Source organism: Plodia interpunctella, chromosome Z (genome assembly GCF_027563975.2).
Source record: "Plodia interpunctella isolate USDA-ARS_2022_Savannah chromosome Z, ilPloInte3.2, whole genome shotgun sequence".
Lineage (NCBI taxonomy): Eukaryota > Metazoa > Arthropoda > Insecta > Lepidoptera > Pyralidae > Plodia > Plodia interpunctella.
Window position 1 is genome coordinate 11,482,251 of NC_071324.2, and position 19,027 is coordinate 11,501,277.

The 19,027-nt window shown below is 35.9% G+C and overlaps 2 protein-coding genes across 11 annotated transcripts; one reads left to right on the plus strand and one right to left on the minus strand.

Annotated features, from left to right (window-relative positions):
• Positions 1–485: 485 nt before the first annotated feature.
• LOC128683085 (uncharacterized protein) lies at positions 486–2,876 on the minus strand. Its single transcript, XM_053768325.2, has 2 exons — positions 2,546–2,876; positions 486–2,390 (listed from the first exon to the last, which is right to left on the minus strand). The coding sequence occupies exon 2, from the start codon at positions 2,356–2,358 to the stop codon at positions 1,831–1,833; it is 528 nt and encodes a 175-aa protein (XP_053624300.1). The 5' UTR covers positions 2,359–2,390; positions 2,546–2,876; the 3' UTR covers positions 486–1,830.
• Positions 2,877–2,975: 99 nt separating this feature from the next.
• On the plus strand, positions 2,976–18,005 carry Prp4k (Pre-mRNA processing factor 4 kinase). Of its 10 annotated transcripts, none has more exons than XM_053768314.2 (16): positions 2,976–3,057; positions 5,047–5,090; positions 5,928–7,044; positions 7,348–7,488; positions 8,050–8,148; positions 8,788–8,877; positions 10,243–10,332; positions 11,406–11,498; positions 12,084–12,179; positions 12,966–13,061; positions 13,366–13,548; positions 13,943–14,031; positions 14,397–14,543; positions 15,594–15,862; positions 16,100–16,476; positions 16,957–18,005. In XM_053768314.2, the coding sequence occupies exons 2-16, from the start codon at positions 5,080–5,082 to the stop codon at positions 17,161–17,163; spliced, it is 3,105 nt and encodes a 1,034-aa protein (XP_053624289.1). In that variant the 5' UTR covers positions 2,976–3,057; positions 5,047–5,079; the 3' UTR covers positions 17,164–18,005. The 10 variants fall into 10 exon arrangements, with proteins under 10 accessions (XP_053624289.1, XP_053624287.1, XP_053624292.1 ...); XM_053768312.2 differs by having other exon boundaries at positions 3,057–3,192; XM_053768313.2 differs by lacking the exon at positions 2,976–3,057 and adding an exon at positions 3,227–3,374.
• The last annotated feature ends 1,022 nt before the right edge of the window (positions 18,006–19,027 follow it).

Consider the following 19,027-nt stretch of genomic DNA (forward strand, 5'->3'; position numbering starts at 1 on the left):
CACATTTTACACCAACCATCTTGTTAGAAATTCTGGTCAGAAATTGTCTATTATAATTTTGTTTATGTAACAGAATGAACCAATACTTTAGAAATGAGAGACAGAGTGTTTTGTACTTAATTTTGCGTTATCATTTATATTCCTTCCTTACTAATATTATAAATGCAAAAGTTTGTTGCCTCTTCACTCTATATACTTAACCAATCTTCTTGAAAGTTTGCATACAATGTAGTTTGAAGTATGGAAAAGGACATACATTTTTCTGGGATGCAAGGTACCCTACCTTTCATCCAGGAAAAATTTACGCGGGCGAAGCCGCGGGAAAAAAGCTGTCCACACATAAATGCAAAAATCTGCTCCGCTGTCACTGCTAAACCGCCGAGTTAAAGACCAGTCGTACCGTATGTACAGTTGTAGTTGCCATTTGTAGTAAATCTGTCCCGCTTTCGCCGAGAAATCGTGGTGCTGTTCCAATAAAAAATATATTTAATTAAGAAAAATTTATTCGTAATAATAAATGCGCACATAACATTACAATGATCAAATGGCAATCTTTATTACTGTTATCATCCATGAATCTATTTAAAACTTAATACCCTTTAACAATACTATATTTACCCTCGACCATCGATGTCGTCAATCGCCATCACCAATACTTCAAATAACAAAAAATATAACTATTTCTTTAGGTTTGTTAAGAGAGCATTTGTGAAATATTAGAGCTTTTCATTAAAATGCGATCCTGCGACAAACTTAGAGCCTATAATTTATTCTGATCCAAATCTACATAATCCTTCATCTAACCAGCAACTTGGCAGATTATATTTTATTTTTTGCTAACAATTTATGAAATGAGCTCTCTCAACAAGAGTTGTGGTGCTTTAGAGCACAGGACTCAAATTAATTTTTTGGAGAGAGCATCCATGACAACAAAAATATACAAAATACTGACAACATTAAATGCACCACAACTCTTGGACTTCTAAAATTTATTACTACATATTTTTTTTATTAAAAATAGCACCAATTAATCATAAGAGCTTAAAGTCTTAACACACCTTTACCATTTCTAAGTCTAATGTGGTTTCAAAATTATTTACTAATTTTTTTTTCTTGATTCAAACACTTTGAGATTTCATTCCTTAATATAAATCACACATGCCTATAATGCTATCTATCTGTACCTATTTTTATATCTACCTATATATAAAAATACAGATGAAGCCGAGGTTGTGTGACGAAATATGAATCATCTATCAAGCCAGCAGGCCTATCATTAAAATTTATGAAATGATTTAAATGCAAAGCAATTCATATTCCAAAATTAATTGAATTACTATTAAAATTAAATGGTATGAACTTGATGCAGATCAGTTTAGATCTTAAACTGGATCACATTAAGAGATGAAGGCACATTCATAACACCTCCCTATTTCAAATTGTCTACAAAATAGGGATGACTACAATATAGAGGAAGTCCTGTGTATTTAAACTGGTTAGAACTAGCTACATTCAATGCTATAAAGCCTATTAAATTATGCAATTTATTGGCTTGCAAAATCATTATATTTGCTGAGAACCTCATGGATTTTCAACTCATTATAATAATATGAACAGTGATTTTCCAACTTTTGAAGAACCCTCAAGAGCACTAAATAATTATTGTTTTACATTTTCTGTTCTAGTTTCTTAAACAATAAACACTTTTGTGAAGCTCTCAATTTAAAGAAAGCTGCAAAAAATGTTTCATGAATCACAATATAATGGGAAATTTTTGACCTCTGACACAAGACTTAATCAGACCTATTATTGAATACCCAGAACTGCTAACTAAATAGCTATAGAACGGAAATAGTCATAACGGTTGCGTCTTTGATCTTGCAGTTGTCCTACTTTAGAAGCAGCATCGCAGTCACGACAAACTCCACAAAATGTTCTGGTAACAACATGGAATGGGCTACGGTAATACATTGTTGAATCTGTTAGCTTTTTGTTTTTTTTGTGGCAATGCACATGAAGATATATCTCCAGTATCATAAGCAAAACACTCGCTAAAGCAGGAAAGAATACCACTGTTGGAATTAAGAGTAATCTATGACTAAATGTATTTGAACCAGCCAGTATGTTTGCTTTCAAATGCTGAAATTTCTTGGTTTTGGCCATATAAAACTTTGGGAAACGCGCAGGTTTGAGCGGGCGGCTGATGCGTGAGAGTCGAGCTCTTACGCGAGATGATCTTATTCGTGGTTGCATGGTTCGAATATTCTCCACAATTGGTTCCCCTGTTTCGCCATTGACGTGGTAAGTCATGACTTCGCCCGTCTCGTCGTCACAACAAAACTGTCTGACGTCGGACATGTTTTCAGTATTTCCAAGCCACTGTTTCCAACCTAAACATTAAAGCACAATTTCAGTATACCTATATGATAATTTTTTTAATGCAAGAAAGAGTGCAACATTGTAAAACTATTCTCGATGCGATATTCGATATTCAGTTCGAAACATTTCACGGCACAACGTTAAGTAGGTAGTTATTTACTTACACCTTTTTTAAATCCAGATTTACATTAGGAAAGGCCCAATAAAATTAAAGTATATTTATAATCAGTAAATCGCTTTGAAAAATAATCTGCTTGCTTTGCTTTGATGAAATCTTTTGATTACTTGTGACATTTTATCACCACTGCCTAGGAACTGGACTATCACTTTTGTTTGTCACAGCCTGCTTTTTTTGTTTCATGTTGGTATTATTAGGCGGCGAACTGTGATCCACGCAAGGACTTATTCCACGTTCTGGCAAAGCCGTTGACGTATGGCGTGCGATGGAATCCTGAATCGGAAACCGAACGTATGCGGTACTCTGTGCAGCGACATCCCACGCGCGGGGGCGCGTGTATGTCGCTTTTGAATTTCGATGATGCAATGCTCTATGGTGGAAACCAAACTGTCATTTCTTGACATTTTCTTGCTTGGTCTGTTTTCTTGTCATATTTCGACAGAAGCGCCTTCATTCTTTCTTCTTGTGTCTGTGATCTGTCTTCATTCGTACTAAATATTGTAGGTACCTACCTACCTACTTAAATATACTCTTGATCTGTCTGTGAAACTGTGTATTGCATGGCTGTGTGGTTGTTGAGATAGAATATAATTGTACCTATCATATCAGTATTGCAGAAACCTCGTAATTTTGTGGTAAATGTCGCGTATTTTTTATTTTCTCATTCCTCGCAAATATTTTCAAAAATACTTATTTCGGCCAACCGGAAACTTCATAGTATCGTAGTAACTTACAATGAAGTGTGCTCACGTTTTATGTTTTTGTAGTGTTTTCTACTAAAATACGCTTATTACGGTATTGTTGAAAGTAAATTAGCGTAAGTATATTATATTCTGATTATGCAAGTATAATACCTACAGCTATTACAAAATTCGAGCAAATAGATTGTCGGCAATGAGGTTTGGCAATAAGTTAGTTTTTGCCAAGTAAACACCAACCCCTTCCTGTATGGTCTTATATTTACAATCTGTCGCCCGTAGCTTCTGCGGCAAAAAGTAGCCTGTCAATCCAGCTCTCAAACTACAATATCTCCACCAAAAGTCATCTCAAACAGTGTTCGTTTTGACACGAAAGAAGAACAGACTTTCACACATTATTATTAGTACTCAGCTTCTTTGATTACATTGTAACTTGTGATCTAATGTGAGAATTTCATGTAAATAGGTTAAAGCTATACTAGTAGGTTAAAGGTATAAGGTACCTTTTGTGTACATTGGTGTTGTTTTCATTGACAGTACCTATTCTACAACCAAAGCTGAGTTTGAGTACCTGCTACACCACTCTTTACCTATTACTCTACTCATCTCTGCTTACTGCATTAATCACAGCATTTTCAAATTTAAATGGTCTTGAAAAGTAATTGATTAACATAAGGGTTACCTCACACATCAAACTATTGTCATAATAATGTTATACATTATTTCTTAGTGCACATTGTTGTTACACATACATTATTATTGTTATATGTAGCTCTAGCCGAAATCATAAATCTGTGTCTAGGTCTAGCCTAAAACTTGGTGTGGCAGCATTTTGTGGTTTAACCATAATATATATATATACACACTTGAAGCGGTGGTGCTGACAAAACTGACAAGACAGCCTCCTGTGAACTAAAAGGTCCCAGGTGTGAATCCTATTTGTGCCACATGATATTGTATACCAATATGATTTATGTATAGTTGTTTTCATGAAACTGTTTTATAGGATTTACATGTTATCAAGCAATAGACAATAACCTTACAATATGTTAGAATTTTAATAGGAAAAATATTAGTAGAATACATAATTATACAGTCTATATACAGTCATAATTATTGGATACTTACTTACTTCCCTCGAGGACAATTTTCCGCAGTTAGGCCTCTTGTCTGGACCCTTTCTGCGTGCAGAGTCTGAGCTGCTGATTATTCCAGCCAGCCCTGCTCCTAATTATTGGGTATATAAAACTAGAATTAAATACTTGGATACCTATGTTATTTTTAAAATTATATTTACTAAAATAGAAGTTACTTGAAAAATGCATACATGCATGTCATACATTACTAAGTTGCTAAGGCACATCCCGAACAGTCGGTCGAGTGTGTGGGTCGGGGACCGGACACACACTCGACCAAAGGGCTTACTACATTACTTTGATTGATGATTTGTACTAAACTTTAACTGATGATAATTATTATATAATGGGGCTGCTAACTACAATAACTTAATCATATTTAATGAAAATTTAACAAAAGTAGAGTAACCTTTATCTAAAATCTTTCTACAAACTAGGTACTTAAAAACAAATGAAGAGAAAAAACAAAAAGAAATCTAATGACAAGTAAAAAGTCGATAATAGGCCTGCAGTTGTTATATTTGGTTTGGATATAACAATTTAACATATGAGATCATTTTTCACAAATGAACCCCAACAAATTTATCCACCAATAGGTATGTGATCATAAAAACATTGAAAACAAAATATTTATTACAATGATTTTTTTTCACAGGTTTGCTAGGGGGTTTCTTCATACACACTGAAGATGGGAAAAGAGTAAGTACTTATTTTCCTTTACTACTTGATTTTAGCAACTTCATCCGCGTGACATTTGTTTTGAGATAAATGATAACCTCTTTCTCATACTACTCACTATATGAGTGTACAATAGTATACTGATATAGTGAGTAGTATGAGTAGTGAGTAGATGAAAATTACATAATAATAATAATTAGTTATGTAATTATAATAAATATATAAATATGATAATATGATAATATTATTAGATCTTTAATAATATTATAAGAATCATTACATTTTACTTAAGTTTTTATCATACATTTCTCATATCTTGAATCAGAGAAAAATATTTATTGTTTTGAAACAAGTATATACAATTTCCCAGAATCTTACAGAACATATATTGTGGTAACATCAAAGATAACAAGAACCTTGTGTAGATGCCCTTACGTAAGTGCCTCCACCCACGTCGTTGTTCTTCGATTTTGCATAGAGCATAAATTTATCAATTTTTTATTCTATGTACATACATACTATGAGGTGTAGTCTTTTTATTCTTGACTTTTAGATTGACATACTTGTCATCTGTTAAATAGACACGAACCAAACATCCACAAACACACTTAATACATACAAAATGAAAATCAAATATTCCCCACGTCCCAATATCAATGTAGCTGTTCATATAAAACCAGGACTACAAACAAGGTGGCCTAAAAAGTGTATATTCAAATGTTTGAAATACATATTTGTGATGAGATAAATTATTTTATTTCTTCATACTCTTCCAGAGTTAATGTTGTGAATCGCAAAGAAAAGAAGACAAGGATAGTATATGTAAGTAAAGATCAAATTGACATCTTTATTTTTCAGTAAAAAGGAAGTAGAAAATACTGCAAACGGTGAAGACGACAAGGATGATGATAGGAAAAAAAAGAAGAGTAAAAAGCACAAGAAACGCAAGAGGGAGACAGGTGATGAAGAAGACAAAAGTTACAAGAAGAAAAAGAAGTCGAAGAAAGAGAAATATAAAAGCCCAAAGCCAGAAAGTGAGACTTCGTTGTCGGATGTCGAGGATTTGATAAAGAAATCGCGGCAATGCAAGCCTCAAATGAGACAAGAATCATTGGAATCGCCTTTAATAGACTCAGTGGACTCTACTCGGCAAAAGGCCAAAAATGGGGACACGTCACGACCAACGTCCCGCGCTCACAGCAATGGCAGAAGTAATTATACCAAGAAGTACGATACAAGAGATGATAGTTTAGAAGTCATATCGTCTAATTCAGAAACTGGATACCAGGAAGACTGTGCGAGTCCAGAACTGACCATAATAGAAGATGACTTAAATTTAGAAGAGTTGATGAAACAAAAAGAGTTACTACAAGCTCGTCTCGTTGCTTATTTTTCTGACAAAAGTGAAGATGAAACTCCTGAAGAGGAGGCAGACGAAGTAATATGTGTGAATGACGATAAATCTCCTCTTCAGAAGAAAGGAAAGACTAGGAAGGACCGTGAGAGAGAACATGAACATAGAAAGAGTAGGCACTCTGATAAGGATAGACATGACGAGAGACACAAAAAGAGGCATGAAGAAGATTTGCGGGATATTATTAATAGGGAAAGTAGGAAAGAAAAGGAAAAGAAAATAGAATTGGAACGGGAGTATAGAGAAAAGGAACGGGAAAGAAGGAAGCAGCTGGACGCCGAGCGCGACAGAGAGAGGGAAAGAGAAAGGAAAAAGGAAAAGGACAGGGAACGGGAGAGAGGGAAAGATAGAGATCGGAGGTCATCGGAGGTGCGGAGGAAGGAGAGGGAGTCACGATCGCGGCGGCGGACGCGCGAGCGGTCTTTGGGTCGGCGTGACCGGCGCGACCGGCGCTCCCGCGACCGTAGCCGGGAACGGAGCAGGGATCGAAGCCGGGACCGGAGCCGGGACAGAAGCCGTGACAGGCGCAGGGATCGATCTAGAGATAGAGACGGACGGAAGGTTTGATACCTATTTTTTATTCTAATAAGAGCTTGGTAACTTTTTTGTGACTGAACTGATTTTTATCTATCTAAAGAAATTTTTATTTTATTTGAAAGAGTATTTAATCGAGGATGTTGTTAGCTGTTTGTAAAATGTTCAGCTGTTTTCTATCTGATGAAAGGATATAAGCAACTCCAACGGGCCAGTTTGTGTCTTTGTAGTCGATTGGCAAGGGATTTTTATTACTATTTAATTTTCCATGTTTCCTCCTGTATTAAATATTCAATTCTTTTTGATTATAACGCGATCGTGTCGTTTCAGGACTCAATAAACGACGTGCCTCATCTAGTGGCCAGTTCCAGTGACTCCGAGCTGAACATAGACATAAACACGGATGACGAAGAGGAAACAGAGGAGCAGATCATCGAAAGGCGGCGAAAGCAGCGCGAACAACTTGTGAAGGTGGAGTTAATAGGATTAGTCCAAAAATAATTTTTATTTTTAGACTAGTTTTGTTTATGGACGTTATTACGATTTTGACATTAGTATTGTAATTCGGAATATCTTATGTTGCAAACTATTGTACAGCTCGGTTACAAATGCTGTGGGTAACTGTTATTATAACTGTGAAAGTTTGGATTTATGTCGCCGCGCCTGAATGGTCTGGATTAAATTAGTATAAAGAGAAAAATATAAAAAGTATTCTTCATCTTTGTCCACCCTTCTCCTACTTTAATTGGGTTCACGTACCTTAGCGCCAGAGGTACTCTGGTGTGGCCAAGGTACGAGTGATAACTCTGAGTGATGATTGAACCTGTCTATGTGGATCTCTTTTTCCATGTCTTAACCTTGTGGTTGGTGGTTAACCTTTGGGTGTTTAGGGTGATTCAGGACTTTAGTAATTTTCAAGAAAAATATAGAAATTATTATTATTAATATGATCTGTAATAACTCATGTTGTCCGCGACCACAGCAGCTTGGATTCTAAATGTGAAAAAAAATTGAATGGCATTTTTTTTTCAGAGGCTCGGCGGTAACTCTAATACAGATGACACACAAAAGGAGACAGGCTCCACCACTCCACCAAAAATTGAAAAGGATAAAACTCCTGAGCCGGAAAAGGTAAAATAATTTACCGTGCTTTTAGGTTTAAAGAACTTTATTCTCATAAGAAATTTACATTTCACTTGAAATGAGATGAGTAGGGTATTATTAATATTAAAAATATCGATAAAACACAAATTAATTATACGGTACTGGTCGCTATGTATAGTCTTAGTTTAAAAAAAAATACATTTATGCTCATGCTTGAACTTATTGTTCAGCTGGGTTCCCTCAAACGGTATATCCATATTTTGAGAACAAATCGCAGTCGCAAATTATGCGACTTGAATGCTGGGTTACAATAACCACGTATAATATATACACTATGTTTATTTATATATTATATAAACACTATGTTTATTTATATATTATATAAACACTATGTTTATTTCTATCATAACTCCGCGTCCAAACAACGTTACAATATAATATTTAACACGGACATAAATACGTAACATAACAAATACAAGACTCGACTAAGTCAGCACTATTAGCTGAAGATCAGCGCTTCGGCATAGCACCAGGCTTAATATTGGATTTTTTATGAACAACGTATATAATATAGGATTTTATTTTTTAATTAATTTAAATAAGTTTGTGAAACCAGTCCCGACAAAACTGGGAAGAAAATCCGCCGTTTCTATAAAACTTTTTCAGAATGTCGTCTGTGAAAACAGAAAGGTTCGATCGCATCTAAAGTCGCCGACGTGCGCGATTCCAATGGGAGGCACGACCACCAGTGTATACGTTAGTCGCACTTAAATGTGTAAATTAATTTGACCAAAGACAAGGAAAACTATAAACAACGAGCTAACGTAATCCAATGAGATAATTTGGATACAATTTCCCATAGGCGTTGTAAAACCAAGCACTCTAAGGGCAAAATATTAATAAATATATTAGGACAAATCACACAGATTGAGCTAGCCCCAAAGTAAGTTCGAAACTTGTGTTATGGGATACCAACTCAACGATACTATATTTTATAACAAATACATATGATATAGATAGATAAACATCCAAGACCTGGGTCAATCCGAAAAAGATCATTTTCCATCATGATAGTTTTCTTTGTCTATGAATATTACGTTCACAAAAGAAGGTTGTAGTTGAATTTCACGAGCGTTTTGAACTCCGCCGCCGCGGGCTGTCATTAGTGTTTATTAAATTGTGCCATGATGCACAGAAATCAATTTAATTATCCTATTTTATAAATAAGTAAAGTACTGGTACAATGTTAATTTTATAAATGTTTAATTTTTAAAAAAAGATTCTTTATTTAAAAAATATTCTGTCACTAATGAAACTCTACACGCCTCGTTCAAACGCTCGTGAAATTCACTCTTGTAAACAAGTGTTATTCGATCTCAGTAGAATATTTTGTTATTTATAATCAAATTATTGAAATTAATTAATTTAATTGCGGAACATAAGTTCAAAGGATTGTATGAGTACATGAATCTCACCAATATTATACATGAATATGTTAACATTAATATTCATCATCATATCCATACATACAAATTGATAACTATTATCAGAGTCCGGCCCGATTGCTTACGTACGGTCCATCGTTGACATTCGTGACGGATAGAAAACAACGGAGTCGCAACGGAGCGATGGTGCCGTGCTTTTTCGTTATATCAATGGATTGTCAGTGAATTGCCGGCCGTGCCGTCCCCTTCAGCCGCCGTGGAAACTATATTTCGTAACCATGTGCGATTGAAGACTTTAACATTCTTGTTCGTAACTAGTTTCGATTGAGAATTGAGATTGTTTACTTTGCCGCGAAAATGTCAGCTTCGTGCGTTGAAACTATTTTATTACCTAGCATGTAGACGCATTAATAATAATAGTAAATAATAATAATAATAAATCATTTGTGATTGATATTTATGAAAAATATTTATGTCATGTAGTTTGTTACATTAGTTTTACTTGAATAGATAGGTAGAACTTATTTATTTGCTAATTTGTTTTTTACGTGAAGTGTCTAAATAATGTGCTAGGCGTGAAACATGGGAAATTGAGTTGATACGGTTTTATGCCTGCTCTTTTTCTCACGGGTAATACACCGAATATTTTGATAAATGATAAGTTTTTTTTTCACAGAAATTTAACCTATTTACAAAGAAAGAAAAGAAAAGTGACAAGATGGTTGGGCCCGATGTCCCTCCGAACGAACTCTATCGAAAATTGTCTGTTAGTATTTGTTATATTGGACATGTCATGTGTGTTCCCCATTATTTGCGAAAGCTAAAGAACTTTTGACGATTAAAACTGAAAGTTTTACCGTAGAATAGTATCTATATGCATTTATTGTGAGACACATTTTTTTTTCAAATATACATTTTAGATTCAAGCTATGCATTATCATGATAAAAAATCATGGCCGTGTAGTAAACCGTTGAGGAGATCGTCGGGGGCCGTTCCTGGTGCACCTTTAGGTCATGCGCTTAACAAACTAATGCATTGTCATCGACCTACACGTTTGCATAAAATTACAGCTCAATCGGTTGAAGATAGCCTCTTCAAATTTGAGTTACAAGATTCCACCCGAACATACATACTTACATTGCAAGTTAATTAAAAACTTGTAAAAACATTACCCTAATTACAGTGAGTTTGTTCATTTTAGTCCAATTTCATTATGGTACTCACAGCGTTTTGACCGCTCCGGCCGCGCTGTCATTACGATCTGTCAATTTTCTTATGGAAGGAATCATAAAATTGACATTACCACCATACAGATTAATTATTTTAAAGTCAGATAGTAAAACTAATCTGTTGTCTTTGAACAACTATAATGACAGCGCAGCCACAGCGGTCGAATCGCTCTGAGAAACGCCTATTATGTGTGTGTCTCGAGTTTAGGTGCGGGCGGTCGATGTAAAATACTAACCACAAAATACGAAACGCGCGTGTGACACCCTGGCGTTGCGGTGACCACTTGCCGCATAACTGCTTGCCTGCTTCGTGATATAAAAATTATAGTAAAAAAGATCGTGGTGTGCATTTTTATATTTATTGTCTGTTTCACCTGTTCCTAATAAAATATCACATTGTAATTTATCTGATAAACTATTTGCAAGATAAATCTGCCTGAAGGTTTTTGCCAGTTAGCCCAATTCAACACTTAGAAATACAATATTTTAACACTGTTCGATATGTTACATGGCTATCAGATACTTTACCATTGCAAGCCGTTAAATAGGTGTTTAATAAGTGTCGATAGATCTTTATAAGAAGGTGATTGACCGCAAAAAAAATTTCAGAAGGTGTACACTGATATAAAACACAGTGAAAAGAATCTGAATTCATTATTAACAGCTCCTAACAAGAACGAGGATTACATGGACGACCTGAAGGTTGGTCAAACTTGTTTGAGTGTGATGATAGCACACAATAGCGCCCGGCTCCATTGCTCCGTTGTGTCGACATAACGCGTTGCCGCCCAATTGTTCTCTATAGGTTTTGACAATGACGTGCGTCGACGTCGAAACTATTCAATTTTCTCCGTTGATCCGTCGACGAATGTGAAAACAACTGAGGTCGGCGGAGCAATTGAGCTGTGGCTTCAGTCTCTCTCTCATCTGAGCGTTTTTACGGTTGTTTCACAGCCATAGAGTGTCGGAGCCCTGTGTGACAGTGTGGTATCCTGTCATCCGACATACAGTGCCTTAAATACTGGTGTGTGTAATTGATCCAGCCCAAAAATACCTAATCCAATAATCCATCTCGATATATGAAGTCAAATTACTGACTACTTTTTCTTTAATGTTCCAAGTTGTGATGTTATGAGGTATAAAAGCCTGTTGTCTGGGCAAACCAGGCACGCTAGCTACGGCATTTATCAAAGTTATATAACATCATCACATAATTTGCAAAACAATGTTATAAGCACACGATATTCTTAACGATACTTATAATGAAAACATATAATTATGTTTCAGAGACTTTACGGTAATATAAGGCGAAGTGAGAGAGAACTCGAAGGCCTAATACGAAGTGGAGTAGAGAAGGATACCCCTTATGCCAGGGATTTGGCCGTTAGTATATGAAATGTATATGAACATATATTATTAGGGTATGAAAAGCTCACTTTAAATGACACTCGACGTACCTATGTCCGATGGAACTACTTTTATTTATTTATTTGCTACTGTGAGGAAATCGTCTCGGTTGTCCCATTATTGGGACAACTCAGTGGGACTAGTGGGATAAAAGTAGACGGATGATGATTAAAAGTTCACTATCTAAAGTTTGCGCTTTGATTTTAAGGGTACAGCTATTAAATACAAAATACGTCTTTTAACAATATTTCTTTTCCCTGCTTAAACGTTAATTTATAGATCCACTGTCTTTGATTTGCAACATTTACTCGATTACTTTTTTGGGCACAAAATGGCGGTTAAAAGGCAGGTTAATTGAAAAACGTGTTGTTGAAAAAGAATCCCTGCTTTAGCTCCGCCGTAATTCGTTGTTTTAACAACACGTTGCCGACGAAAAACGCATATGTTATCTGGAGATTAAATGAACGACGACGGAAATGTTAAAACCCTATGGAAAACGGAGCGGTAACGCGCTACGTCGATGCAATGGAGCCGAACCGTAACTCCCACAAACCTGGGTAAATTTTGTTAAAAAATAACGTTAATATAAAGCTCTTACCAAACCCATGACTCGAAATTCGTTATCGTTAAAAACTCACACCGGTTATCGTTAAAAAATCTGACACCAGTGTTAGCAACAAGACACTCGATATGATGAAGACAAAAATTTGCGTTCCTAAAATATTATTATCAAATAAGATTGTCTAAACGAAAACATTTCAGAGACTATATGGTGAGCGGAAAATCAATGAAGATGACTCGGTTGTTCTGAACGAGATGTTGGATGCCAATAATAGCCCTTTTGCGGTCGATAGTGTCGTTAGTGGTTTAATATGTTTTGTAATTAGAAATGTATTTTATTCTTAATTTTTATATCATTTTCATAGGCATCTTATAAAGAACTATGTATAATACTCAAAAGGAAGTACGATCCGCCACTCGTGTGTTTGAGGTGGACATACACCCTCATTAGACTAGAATCTGTGACTACTCAATATGGTGTATATGTAAGATGAACACCCAGCTGTAATAAGTTTATATTGTACTGTTAGCATTTATTGTTTTTTATTGTTGTAGGTAAATAAAATTTAATATATTATTTCTAATTCTCGTATTGTTTCAGAGGCTTTTTGGCAATAGGGATAAAGAGGACACCAAAAAGTCGACGGCAACTTCTTCAGACTTACTCAAACCGGATGACTCTGACATCAACTCGGAGGACAAGAAGTCCAAACTGAAGTTGATGTCCGGGAAGACCCAGGGCGAATGGGACATGTTTGCGGACCAAGACAACTTTGACGTTGACGTGAGTTTTGCAAAGGTCCCACCATGGATATGTATTAACTAAACAATAAAATAAATAAATATAATAGGACAAATCACACAGATTGAGCTAGCCCCATAGTAAGTTCGAGACTTGTGTTATGGGATACTAACTCAACGATACTATATTTTATAACAAATACATATATAGATAAACATCCAAGACCCGGGCCAATCAGAAAAAGATCATTTTCCATCATGACCCGACCAGGATCGAACCTGGGATCTCTCGGTTCAGAGGCATGCACTTACCACTGCGCCACCAAGGTCGTCCATTATTACAGTTGTTTGGTGTTCCCGCATACGAGGGTCAAACTGCTATGTATATGCTATGTATATATATTGTATTAGATTCTTTATATTATTCATTGTTACAGACTGCGACGGCCGGTAAACCGCGAAGTAAAAACGCTTTAGAAAATCCATCGCTAACCGATAACTGGGATGACGCTGAGGGGTACTACCGGTACGTGTTTATGTATTTATAACTAGCTGTTGCCGAGAGCTCCAGCTGATTTTACCATGTTTCCATCAAAATCGGCCCAGTGGTGTTAAATGCCATAAGATCTCATTGACGACAATTTGCTTGTGGCGAAAATGACATTTTTGTACAAAAACCTTGATTTACAATAATAAGATGAAAAATTCTGGAATCGAGCGGGAATTGGACCCGCTCCCCTGTCTATCCGGAACTTGGTGCTCTTGACCACCTGAGTTATCGAGACCGTGCCAGTTCGGCTGAATTAATTCATCTCTTTACGTCTTACGCCGACGTAACACAAATCCATTTAAACTTATTTTAGTTGTTAACAAAATATAATGTCCATACAGAGTTCGGATAGGCGAGGTGCTAGACAACAGGTACAGTGTGTACGGGTACACGGGACACGGCGTGTTCTCGAACGTGGTGCGTGCGCGGGACCAAGCGCGGGGCAACAACGACGTGGCCGTCAAGATTATACGGAACAACGAGATCATGTGAGTTTACATATTTTTTTTTCATGTCAACAACATGTCGACCGCTGTAGTAACACGGTTTCGCGTTTACATATAAAAATATGTTTAATATGATGTCTGAAATTAAACTCTCGCCAAACATCTGTATTATGTTAGTCCCAATGTAGATACTTTTATTCAAATTCAAATTCAAATCATTTATTCAGAAATTAGACCTTCACAGGCACTTTTTCTCGTCAATCTTTATATTTATAATTATTTCTCACAAGCTACAACTACTAACTACTGGCATTTCGGAACGACCACTGCTGAGAAGAAATGCCGAAAGAAACTCATTTGAACAGTGTTGGTCCCTATCATGCCACATAATGTACATAGTCAAAAGGTATATCAAAACAGGTTATGATTGTGATCCGAGTGCTGATTGTAATAAATAAATAAATATATATATATATATATATATATATATATATATATATATATATATATATATATATATATATATATATATATATATATATATATATATATATATATATATATATAAATATATAAATATTATAAAATTATTTACTTTATTATTATAAAATTTCTTTATTATTATTTATCGCTACGAAACAAAACGAATTAAATACCGCGAATTTACCCAAGATACTGACAATTCAGAAATATCATCCAAGCATGTAGCATTTCAAAAATGGAAGTACAATATGTTTACCAAAATTTACTAAGACGAATATTGTGTACATTCCTGGTCATAGATAATACAGATATGTTTATTAGGAAATATTTAACGTAAGACCACTTAATCTTTTTTGGTATTTTTAGTGACATAGTTATTGCCTCGACTAGAGCCCGTTTCGTTTTGAATGACTACTTCTACCTCTGCCTCCCGTCGCCCCGCAAGTCGCCCGTCAATTATATTGTAAATTTAATCAAATTATTGAAAGCATAACATACAGAACAATTTCTCTTAAAATTTGGGACCACATGGTCCGTACTTAGAATCAATTCTTTAACCGCATTCCCTCGGAAGCCACACATCACATGATAAACACATATTTCCACCAGGCACAAGACTGGTCTCCGTGAGTTGGAAATACTTAAGCGGCTGAACGACGCGGACCCCGAGGACAAGTTCCACTGTCTGCGGCTGTACCGGCACTTCTTCCACAAGCGGCACCTCTGCATGGTCATGGAGCCGTTGTCCATGAACCTGCGCGAGGTGCTCAAGAAATACGGCAAGAACAGCGGCATCCACATCAAGGCAGTGAGGAGTTATACGCAGCAGATGTTATTGGCCCTCAAACTGTTGAAGAAAACTGGCATATTGCACGCTGGTAACTTATTTTTTTTAACGTTCTGTAGAGAACGTATGCAATTGAATTTTTCGAATTTCGGAACATTTTTTACTAGCTGCTACCCCTGGATATCTACTCACGGGAGAAGTTTTTCAACTTCCACGGCTCATTACAATATTGAACGTGTTCATTTTTTAAAAACAACACACAGCCTTCGGATCTTGTAGTATATGTATTCCAAATTTTAAATTTGAAAATAAAAACTAATGTTTTCAGATATCAAGCCGGACAACATCCTTGTGAACGAGAGCAAATTGATGTTGAAGCTGTGTGACTTTGGTGCGGCGACTCACGTGACCGACAACGATTTCACGCCCTACCTAGTATCGCGGTTCTATCGCGCACCAGAAATCATCCTAGGCGTGCCCTACGACTATGGTATCGACATGTGGTCCACAGCATGCACTATATACGAACTGTCCACCGGCAGAATTATGTTCATTGGGAAATCGAACAACGAAATGCTCAAATACTTCATGGACCTGAAAGGGAAGATACCAAATAAGATAATCAAGAAAGGACTGTTCAAAGATCAGCATTTTGATGCGAACTGCAATTTTTTGTATCAGGAGTTAGATAAGATAACTGAACGGGTGAGTTGTAGAATGATAAACTATTATTTTTTTTTACAAGAACTTCGTCTGAAACACGAAAGTCACAGTTCTCGCTCCCGATGTCACTACTAATTCATATTGGGATTAATCCACTTTTAAAGATTTATTTATCGACTACATGTTGCCCGGGGATTCGCTCCCGTGGGAATTTTGAGATGCCTATAGCAATCTTGGATAATGTATCTTTCTAAATAAGTTCGGTAGTTTCGGAGATTACCCGCCTCAAACATACAAACTCACTTTATAATAACAGTATAGATTGAATACGATAAAATCAGAGTATTGCTCATATTTACTACTAGCTGACCGTCCCAGCTTCACTTTGGCATAATAGATTATACAATAATATTTTTATGTCTAGATTTTATCTCCATTTCCTATAATGAAAGTCTTATGACGGATTTTAAATGTAGCAAATATATATAAAGACTTTTCAAACCCATATTTTTTGTTCTACAGGAGAAGATAGTGATAATGTCTAGTATAAAACCGACACGGGACCTCCAGTCGGAGCTGGCGCCTCCGCACCACCGCCTGCCGGCGCCCGAGGCCAAGAAGATAACCCAACTCAAAGACTTGCTCGAGAGAATGCTCATGCTGGACCCCTCGAAGAGGGCCTCAGTCAACCACTGCCTCGCACACCCATTCATACAAGAAAAAATATAGCAGTCATTCAACCACTAGTAATAGTGACTGTATATAGTATTTTTATTCTATGCATGACTGTACACGTGAACACGATTAATAAAGTGATGATTTTAGGTATATAACTCGTTTAAATAACATGAAGAGTGTACATTTTGATACCAAGTGCCTGTGAGGTCCGGAATTATTTTATTCATAATGTTATTCTTCATCAAATTATCCATAACTTGAATCGTATTACTAGAAGTCTATTTTTTTTTTAATAAAAATTTATTACAAGACCGTATTTTGAGAATTATCTGAAAATATATGTCGTGACGCTAATCATAATCATGATCATACATTACATACATAACACTGGCACATGCTAAATACTCGTTATAGAATTTTCCTTCGATGTCATCACAACGGTACCTACTTTTTTGTGGTAAATAATACGTTTAGTAAAATTACTTTGAGTTATTGGACATTGATCTGTATATATCTGAGAATTGTTAGCAACAATTTATTCCCAAATATGTATGGATCATAGGTCTGCATGAAACTAATTTATTATTCCACTTATACTTACAAAACTATGTCAAAATTTGTCCACCTTTGTGCACAATGGCTAGTTGAACAAAGTCTCACAATTCTGTGAAATTATGTTTTTGGATATTTTTTATTAGATCAAAGAAAGAAAATTTTTGGTGTTTGGTGTAAAAGTGACACTGTGAAGAAAACTTTATAGATTTTATTGGTATACTGTCCTTTGCATTGTGCGAAATATTATTTTATACTCCCTAATAGTATATGATGTCTACCGGATATGAATCTGGTGATATGCAAATAAATACATGTTTAATCATCTGATAAATACCAAACATTGTTTTTTCATTGATCTGTCTTAATCTTGAAAAATAACTTGCTACATTGTAGTCGAAACAAGACCACATTGGTAGATTACAAAATCATCTTTATTGTGTAGTGGGTAGGATCGCTTGATCCTATTTCTTTTTTGTTTATAGATTGTCCCTGAATCTGAGGGGTGTCTGCGGTAAGGGGGGAGGGGGTGGGGGCATGGTGATAGGTCTTCCTAACTATTGATCCTACACTGTAAATTCCAGAATTATAAAAAATTGCATGAGCCGTGATTAAGTAGCGATAATGACAATTCTTGGAGGGGAATTAAGGGGTGAAAAAGGAGACTTCACAATCCACCCCGTCCTCTTTTTAGTGTGTTTTAGATACCTTTAGTAATCGGTGAAAACTAAAACAATCTTCGCTGGTCGTTGATTTTAATCGTTTTGCCACGCTCATGGGAATTTCGGTATTGTTTCTTAATTTTGGAAAGAATGTTTATTTTAAAGTAACATGCCATTTCTCGTATGTTTAATGAAACGACCAATAAAACAACAATGCATACACTGTGCTTCCTACATACAAATTATACGGCGCGGGCATGAGGTTTGTGATGGCGGCAGAGCGAAGGGCGGGGCGGGGCGGGTGCGTCGCGGACTATTAGTGAAACAGATTTCCCCGCCCCGCTCCTAATCTTTTTATGCTCAGTATTCCTACGCTAACGTTTGGATATTATAACCACAGCCTCGCCCGTAGTTTACACACCTCTGAGATAGTAATTAATTTCGGCGTTAGATAAATAGATTTTGTACTTTATATGAACTGTACCAATGGAATTTTAATGAATGTCACGTCGGCGCTTTTAGGCGACTCGAATTTAATTTGACACTAGTGTTAACAACTTGTTATCTATAATGGATAATTAATATCTGTTAAAATCGGAGTAGGTAATTTAAAGTGCTTTGTATTTGGATAGTTCCCGATAGAGCAATATATGTAGAGGCATATTTTATACGAAAGAAAGATTTTGTAATTCGACAAGAAT